Here is a 9,548-nt window from a genome sequence, read left to right as displayed (position 1 = left end):
AGCCTGCTGCAGCCACACCAACCCCTCGGCGCAGGGAAGGCAGGTAAGCGGCTGCTTGTCCAGTTTAACCGCGGCAGGGCTGAGGCAGATACCAAGGCAGGTTTGAAAGCTGGAATGGATGCAGCTGGCTGGCAGAGATGAGATGGAGGAGGGGGAAAGGGGAGAGACACCAGGCAGGCAGCGGCAGGCGCAGAGGCCGGCATACCTGGAACCTGCAGGATGTCGCTCCCAGCTGTCCTGGCAGGGATCATCGGTCAGTGGCCTGCTGACCACCATGAGCCAGGTTCCCTTATGCTGAGCTCTGCCTGATGAGCCAGTCAGCAGCCCCACCGGGCAGGAGCTGGGCTAGATGGGAGGCCAGCACACATCAACCACTGGCTAGCTGTTTGAGCACACTCTTTACAGCACAAGAGGCACAGTCCTGCTGTCTTCTCCTCCCCCAGAGCCCTGGGAAGCAAGCTTATGATGCATGGGTTCATCGCAAGTAATTCACCCCTCCTCTTGGGGCAAGCACTGTGGTGGCCCAGCTCCAGCCACTGCCCCTGTGCCAAAGGAAAGGGAGAGAGAAGCTCTCTGTGCCAGCTGGATGCAGAGCCAGGAGCAAGGATTTCCTGGCAGGGAAGAAAGCTGTCCCCGAGCTATCTGCAGCTGAGCAGCAGTCGTAAGAGGGGATAAAACAACTGAATCAGCTTTTATTCAGCTCACTCATCTAAACAGATATGTAAACAAGAAGTGACAAGGAACTAGAGGGATGTGGCACACACCCCGTGTCACACACTGCCTGGGCAGAGGCTGAGCTAGCTGGAAGATCAGACATCCACTACCCCTGTCTGATGGTGGGGGAGATGCCAGCCAAGCCTCCTGGAGATATAGGGATCTTTACAGATTGTTTTTATTGATTTTTTTTTCAAGCTGTACTGTCAGCATTTGCTGGTGCTGTGATCCCCAGGTGTGCTGCATTGCTACAGAGCAGCCCTTTGGCTGGGTGGGATGGTCTGACAGGCCAGCAGCCAGCTGGCGTGCCCAGTTTGTGACAGAAGAGGTCATCTGTTCCTGGTTCTTTGTAAACCTGAGCTGTATCTTCTCCGGTCCCCCACCTCCCCCAGCAGTCACTGCGGAGGAAGAGGGATGCCCCGTGGGTCAGTGACTTGACCTTCTTGCAGGTTCTTGACAAGCTGAGCCAGCCAGCGCTTTGTGGTGGTGTCATCCTTCAGGACCTGGGCAAAGGTGGTGTCCTTCAGTTGGTCAGGAAGGCACTGCCTGAGAGCTTCACGTGCCCTACATCAAGAGAGAAGAAACGGGGCCCAACAAATAAACTCACAGAGGCAAGGGGGGAACAGACCCCACTGGGGCACAATGCTCCTTTCTCTCCCTGGCAGGGCCAGCCAAGGAAAGCACTGAACAGTAGCACCGCAGCACACGGCCCTGCCAGCCAGCTCGGCTCCCATCCCTCACCGCAGAGCCCATGAAGCCAACCCCTGAGCTTTGATACCCATCAGTCAAGAGCAGTGTGATGCTGCAAGAGGCTGAGAACACAAACACATACCCAATGGCTTTGGGCAGAGCTGCTAATCAGCTAAAGGAATACAAACTGACTTCATGCCAAATTTCATCTATTGATTTCTACTGCTAACAGCCCACAGGATGCAGAAGAGGGAGAGCATAGCGTACCTTCCACACCTCTGTCCCTCCCTTGTATCTTGTTCAAGCTAAATTTAAGCTCAGGTAGTAGTAACCTGCTCAACTTGAACCAGCACAAGCCCCAAGGAGTCACTGTTACTCCTATGTACCATAAAAGCTCCTGGGACTAGCAACAAAAAACCAAAGCAACCAAAAAACCCACCCATCTTCCACACTGAGCTCAGGCTGACTTAAGGACAGACAAGGAATCTCAACTCTCCCCAAGCAGGCACTGTGGAGCAGAATTGCACTTCCAATGCAGTGGGAGAAGCCCCCGCCCAAACTCCTAAAATGTTTACCTGGGGTTATCGGAAAGGCGAAGGTAGCAGCGGACGACGTGTTTCAGCAGCCGTGCCGACGGCTCTTTGGAGAGCTGCAGGACCATTTTCCCCTGTTTGACAGAGGCCAGTGTCACCAGTTAAAGTCTTTGTAAGAACAGCTTCACAATCAGAAAAGACTGGGAAAGACCACTAAATCACTCATTCTGGCTTCCCATGCATCACAGCCCATCACCTTTCATCTAGACACCCCTGCATGGAGCCAGGTGCTCTGCCTGCCAAGATGCCTTTGAGAAGGGCAGCCAGCCATGACTTGGAAAGGATTCTCCCAGTGACCCGGGAAAAGCTTGTCTCATCTCTATTTGTTATTTTTGACCTCCCCAGGACTGCTTCCTGGTCCAACTCTCTGCTAGATTAAAGAGAGCCTAGGGTTACTCCCTCATGGAGGAAGACAAAACGTACCTCAAACGCTTTGATAAGCTCAGGGTGAGTCACCCAGTGAGGTAGGTGCATTCCCAAGCCCTGCAACACTCCCTGTTCTCACCTGGGCTGCCTTCATCTCAACACCTTTTTAAAGCGTTAACAGTAGAGCCTGGGAAGCCAGGCTGAAGGACTGGGCTCACACACACCACATACAGTAAGATCTACATCTGGTCTTACCACACACCCAAGAGTTGTCCTCTTTCTACCACATCCCTCATTAAGCCATTACTGGGGAGCAAGACCAGGGCAGATCTCCCTGGCCCAGCCTCCATTTCTCACACTGTGGAGGACTTTGCACCTGGTTGCACTTTTGAATGCACCCAGCCTAGCTAAGTGTGGATGCCTTCACATGCCTGCTTTGAAGGAGTTTAACAGCCTGCTTCCTCAGCAAGGAGTAAATGAGATCTGCCCAACAAGTTAGGGTTTTTTCCTGTAAACTACATTGGCAAGCACAAACCATTTTCCTCATCAACCAAATACACCTGTCTTTGGATATTCAGGCAGTTAGCAATTAGCAAGTCCCCCTCATCTGCCCTTTTGCAAGCTTTCTGTTCTCAGCAATTCCCCAGGATACCAATATTTCTTCAAAACAAAGAAGAAGTCAGAGAGCTCCTCAGGTAGCTGCTGTCTGGGAAATACTATCTTGCTCTTTTAAAAGCATCCAATGTGTGTGTAACATCTCACTCCATTATCAGCAGACAAAGAAGTAGATCATCACCCTCACAAGACACGAGTCAACCATCCCAATTTTTGAAATGAAGAACAGAAATGTCTCTGAACATTTTCATCTTTCTCCATAGCGCTATGGAATATTAAATTATCTCAGTGTTTCACCCAATGCTGGGATTACACCACAGCTAGGGTTTCTCCCATAGCTTTATACATCCACGTTGCTAGTGTCTGTACCCTTTCTAGCCACGAATTATTCCTTGGTCTCCTTCCATCCACTGCCCCAGGGTTCCTAATTGCGTTCTTCATTTTGCCCCCAAGGCAGACGTACTTGCGTCAAAGCCAACCCTTTTCTTGAATGCAAAAATCACATCACATTGGATATTATAGGCATCAGCTCACAATCATTCCTATTTTGCTGGTCATACGTGAATTTGGAGGAAAAATTTTCTTTACATTTAAGAAAACAGACCAGTATTCCTAATGAAAGCATCAACATTTAGGCACAGAACCAGCACCGCAAAGCACTTAACATAATGCTGCATTTTCTTCTCCTGAGATTGCTCTTTAAAACACAAACCACCAAACAACCAAACACAAAAGCAGGACAGCAGCTATTCCAGGGTGAGGTCAAAGATAATAAACCTCAAGCTGGGGCTATTACTCCTGGGATGAACAAATTATGAGTACCCAAGCTTCTCCTTCACAGCGGACAGGGAATGGACAAAAACTGTCTGCTCTCAATGTGTTCCAACACAAGAATGAGAGGCATAAGAAGCAGTTAGTGGAGCCAGGTTCAAAGAGGGAAAAAAAGGAGGTTGCCCTTACAGGCAGTAAGCAGGAAATCCATGAAACTCCTTGGCAAAAGGTTTCCACGGGTCCAAGGGGAGAACAGGACAAACACTGGGGGTTACTGCATAAAAAAATGCACAACTGGCCGCAGAAATCCAAAGCTGAATATAGCCAGCAGCTGTGAGACCATTACGAGGGCAAGCACCACACATGCTTGCCCTGCTCTTACCTCTTCGCTCAACCTGCTGCTCTTTCAACCAGTAGTAGGAGATGGAGGTGAGAAGTGGATCCATGTGATAATTCATACATCAAATTAAATCAATTCACATCCAACTAACGACCCTGAAAACTCTTTTTCTTCTCTGGAGATGTTTACCTGGTTTATCTTGGGAACTCAGCATATTACAACCAATATGTGCTCTCTTGACACGCAAACCAAAGACATACAAAGGAAACATGCAGGAGCAAAGAGCTACAATGTCACAAGCAATGAACTAAGAATGATTGCCCTCTCTCACCCTGTGCTCCAACTAGAGAGCAGTAAAGGAGCTGCTGAAGAAGTTAGCTGCTAGAGCATTTTTAAATTTTTTTTTTAAGAGAGGAAACAAATAATCTCACCAGGATCATGGCAACATGGGAAAACCGCTCATAAGTCTGACAGATATACGCCAGCCCTGTGTCATCCAGGAGGATTTTCTGAAGAATAAACGTAGCAACCTAGAATGGGGAGAAAGCAGAAAAGAAAGTGTTTAAGCAACTTATCTGTCCTGAAAAGGAACAGGCTTTGTGCTGTGTTCTTTTCAAGGCAGTCCCAGAGCTGAAAGGCCTTTCAGCAGGCAGAAAATGCTCTACTCAGTGAAAGTGTAAAGCCAAAAGAAAATGCAGGGCACTACACAACGCTTGGCATCTCTGGCTAAAGAAAAGAGATGGACACAAAGCAACGTACAAGATGACTGAAGGCAGGTTGTGTAAGACGGCAACTACTGCTGGGCCGGTCGGGACAGCCTTAGGATTATGGCCACACTACTCTGGTCACAGAGAAAGCAGCAGAAGGATCTGTCCCTTGGCCGTGGCATCTATACAGCAAGCTGATTTCAGTTTTCATCTTGTGCATTACTGATCTGTCACAGGATGTGACTTTCTGGAAGGACCTTGGCCAGGTACCTCAGTAGGCTTCATCAGAGAAGCACACAGACTGAAACCTGCAGCCAGATTACCTGCGTCATCGGACCAGTTTGACCACAGATCTGAGCTCATGGGGGAAAGGGGCCCTTGATCAAACTGGTCCAGTGTGGTGAACATTCCCATAACCAGCACTAACAGCTGCTGCCCAACCTCTGCACTGCATAGCTACAGCCAAGGAAAGCTGATCCATTCCACCTTGAAAGTTACACTGCAGAGGTTCAAAAGAAGGAACGGGTGTTGACAGCAGCAACATCTTCCCCAGCAAAACTATCAAGCTCAGGAACTCCCCGCTTCAGTTTAGTTGGTCTGGTTTTGGTTTTTTGGTTTGTTTGGTTTCTGAGGAGGTAAAACCTCCACCCAGAGTTGCCCTAGTACTTGCAACAGGACACACGCCAACTCTGCAGGTTGCTGGCTGCCTGGTCAGTCGGAGATAAAAGCAAAAGGTCTTAATTAAGACAAAAAAGAGCAGGTACCGTTTTGGAAAGTTCACTGCCAGACTCCATAATGCGCAAGCACAAGGGGATAATTTCTGTGGTCAACAAGAAATTTATCACTTCTTGCTCATCAGTTTTCACCAAGGCCCCTTGAAGGAGAAACAAAAAGCCAAAAATCAACAATTAATAAACTGATTTTAAAAAAATTAAATCTCACCTTTCAGAGAGAGCCTGTACTGTGTCCTCCCCAGGAACCACTAGGTCTGAACAGCAGACAGAGCAACCGTCATCCTGAACATTTTGCAACACATGGCTGGAGAAGAAATCGTTTTGGGGGCATAAAAGTAATCAAGCTGAGCTTGGGGTTTTTTTTTTTTCAGAAAGGGGGTACATTCTCAGCTCTCCTACGGTGGTAACACAAGCACAAGGGGATCATGTCACCTACAGCAACCTCTGCGAAGAAGACACAGATTTCAAGACCCTCTTTATGCAAGGAGGAAGAAATGTTTTGGGCAGGAAAAAAGAAATGGAATAAGGGGAGGACAAGACAAATGCACCCAAGTCAATCAGTGACAAAAAGCCATGAAAGCGCAGTCTGTACTCACCCATCCCCGTTTCTAGTGGGCTCACTGAGTGCACAATAAGACTGAAGGTGTTTGTACTCACAAAAAAAATTTGGGGCAATGCACCCAGACTCCAGGATTTTCTTATTAGTGAAAAGCCCAGTTCCGACACACTGAGAGGAGCCTACCTCCCCAACTGATGGGAAAGGAGCAGCTTCTCCTGTTACAACACTCAGATAATCCCAGTAAATCAGACCTGTGATTTTGGTCATGTGGGTTTCTATACCCACAGCACAAACTGCATCCAACTTGATAGGAAACCAGTGCTCCAGCATTAGCCTGGCTGCTTACCAATCACTCCCAGGCTCGTGAGCCGCAGGTACTCAAATGGACGCGTCTTGCTAACTGTGTGCAAGAAGGGGTACAGGAAGAGGGGGATATGAGCTGCCAGGAAAGCCGACCTGCAGGAAAGGGAGAACACACAACGTGAGAGACAAGAAAAACAGAGTGAGCATACAATCCAGCATTACCATGCACAGCTTCAGACTAGTCCTGACAGACACCACTGCTGCTGCTCCTCAAAAGCAGGTAACAGTCTGTTTTCTGATGGAAGGGCATGAAGTAAATTCTGCACTGGGCACAGCACAAAGCTTAACACCTAAACCACCCGTTACCTGCACCACTGCTTCCAGCTGATCAGGAACAGTGCACGTTCTGTTGTTTTTATTACTGCTCCCTGCCACCCAGACCCTCTGCTTTGTACATTCACTGTTGCATCCCACCTTGCAGGTTCCTGCAGGCAAGTACAGCTAGGCCCAATGTATATGCAAAGCTTTTGTATGACAGAAATCCAGACTGGCTGATCTCTAGGCATTATCACAGCTTAAATGTGCACAGCCACCTTTCCCCAAGAGTCCTCACACTGCCTTCTGACAATGGTGAGAAATAAAGACTTAAGGGAGAAACTTGGAGATTACTCTACTAGCAGGGGAAGCGCTCTTGAATGATCACCCAACATTCTTCCTGTTTCCAGTTTTCAAATTTCACATTTAAAGTTGTATGGTGTAAAACTGCTCTGTTTCTTTGGCTGTCGTCTCATGGAAGATTGCTGTTTAACACTACTTTGCAGCAGCTGAAGAACAACTTCAGCTACACAGCGCTTTCTTCTCAGCGGGAACAGAAACGTGAGATTATGGATCCCTGGATAGTTTTCTTCCAAGTTTTAGCTACTGCTACATCATCTTTTCCCCTGCTGACACATGCTGGACATAGACTGAGAAAACCTGAAGTCAAGCACTGGCTGAAGGCTGCATACATGGCTCTGGCTATTGCTCCCTTGCCACGCATGGTCTCTGGAAAGGACAATCCTGCTCATTCCACACTTTGGACAGCTGGTCTAAATAACTGAAAGCTGCTGTTCTAAGTAACTGTAAGCTCATTAAAACAAGGATCCTGCACACAGCACTCAGCACAACGGCACCCTTATCTCTGGCTGAACTCTCAGGAGCTGCCACAGCCCAATGTTTCGGGAATCTGCAGGATCTCAGGATGATCCAGAGAAGGCAGTGCATTTAGGACCACTGTAAAGCTGTCATCCTGCTAATCTGCGCAAACAAGTGAAAGCAGCAGGCAGCTGCCCACCTTCCAGCTTTGCTGTCTGTTCCACTTCTCTTGGTAAAAAAGAATAAAGGAGTTTATGTGCTTCTGGAGTCAAACGCATAGGCTGAGCTGTCAACATCAACACCTCAGAACACTCATGCACTTGGAAACACTCACCTCGTTTCAGGATGTGATGCAACGCACTGCAGCAGAGCTAAAGCATTGCAGACTCTGTTGGACTGATGAGCTGTCAAAGTTGGAGGGTTGATTGATGGATAAATATTTACAATTTCCTAAAAATTAACAGATTAAGAAAAGTTAAAGAGAAAACCATCAGCAAGCTGTACCAAAGTACTTGCCTAGCAAGGAACTATGGTGACAGGAGATGGCAGTCTGCTTTCACCAAGCATCACTCTAAAGTTACAGAGCAGCCACCACACTGTTCAGGGAAGGCCAGAGCTGGGTCACAGTCAATTTGACAAGGAGTCATAGCAATGCAGTCGAACTTCAATTTAGGTAAAAAAATAATTGGTTTCCTGACTCTTTGCTAGCATAAGGACTGCTTTGTTTTGAACTTCCACAGCAAAAAGGAGCATTGTTCCTCTGCACAGAGGCAGAGCACACCCAGTCCAAACATACTGTAGCTCCTGGTACTCTTTTGACTCAGTGCAGGTAAGCAGCTGAGGGCAAGAAATCTGATTCAGAAATCTGCCTGCTTTCAACAATAGCTCCCCTCTAACCTTCTTTACTTGTTTCAGGACCATTCTGAAAACAGTTTCACGTTGTCAATTCAGCACAAGTTTTCTTACCTTCTTTGAAAGAAATGACTAGATTTGGCACTGAGAGATATCCAGTCATCAGCTGTAGTTTGCCCAGAGATAAGCTAATCCGCTCAGTTTCACACGAAATGCAGGTACTTTCCATTGCAAGGATCTCTGGAGTAGTGAGCAGCATTCCTGTGCTGCCCTTTCCGCAGGCTCCCTGCAAGGGCAACCTTCTGACCAGGAAGTGCTCAAGCTCACACAAGGTCACACAAAACAAATTGAACCAGAGGTCTCCGAAGTAAGACTGCTACAGTTCTCCTATGACACTGTATGAAAATAAGCCGAACTTGATCTACAGGGAGCTTATACAGCCAAGGACCTGCCTGTTCCCTTCCAATTATACACGTTATCTAATTAGAAATCTTACAGTCTCTGCATACATTGCCTTGCTAGTGGCAATTAATGACAAGCAGGTTTCCCATCTCTAGTCCTCTCACCAGATGATCCAGCATACATAATACGTCCAGCAACAGCAATAAAGGACCACACCAGTGCCTCCTCAGGTTTGCTCCATGAACACACAAGCTCTGCAGTGCCCTGGTGCCGCACTGTGGAATAAACACATTGCCAGTCCTACCCACCTGAAGGAGTGCTGCAATCGTGCCAAATGAGTGCCACAGCATCGGGGCAAGGTCAGGCACAGACTCACGCTTCTTGCTCAGCTCCAGCAGTGCATTCTCCCGTGTCTCAGGGCTGGAGAGCTCATTGATCCACTGGTAGATCTTTTCACGGTCAACCTGAGCGAGTGCTGTTGGCACAGGCTGAGAGGGAGACAAGAAAACTTCAGTCCAAACATTTTATCCAAGTCTCACCCAAACTCTTCTCACAACCTGGCAGATAAGCAAAAAAGTGCTCAAGAAACTCCTGACTGGGGAAGGGAGGAACTAAAGCTGCATTAAGATGCTCTGGATATGGATCCCTTCCTTAGATTAGTCATATTATTCTACCCGAAAAAAACAAATGTTTTACTTTCTGGCCTGACTCATTAAGACAGTCTCTCATCCAGTAGTACCTCATAACTTCATTTACCAATATAAGAGA

General features: G+C 47.7%; 1 protein-coding gene across 1 annotated transcript; it reads right to left on the bottom strand.

Moving 5' to 3' along the window:
- Positions 1-909: 909 nt before the first annotated feature.
- Positions 910-9,288, bottom strand: RQCD1 (RCD1 required for cell differentiation1 homolog (S. pombe); the record flags this gene model as incomplete). Its single annotated transcript, XM_010192552.1, has 7 exons — positions 910-1,278; positions 1,980-2,071; positions 4,521-4,619; positions 5,561-5,670; positions 6,436-6,545; positions 7,861-7,976; positions 9,089-9,288. Coding segments are annotated over 7 exons (896 nt in total), but the record flags the coding sequence as incomplete, so codon positions are not given.
- Between the last annotated feature and the right edge of the window lie 260 nt (positions 9,289-9,548).

The sequence above is a fragment of the Mesitornis unicolor genome, unplaced genomic scaffold (genome assembly GCF_000695765.1).
Source record: "Mesitornis unicolor isolate BGI_N332 unplaced genomic scaffold, ASM69576v1 scaffold36799, whole genome shotgun sequence".
Taxonomy (NCBI): Eukaryota; Metazoa; Chordata; class Aves; order Mesitornithiformes; family Mesitornithidae; genus Mesitornis; species Mesitornis unicolor.
This window is presented reverse-complemented; position numbering and strand designations above follow the sequence as displayed.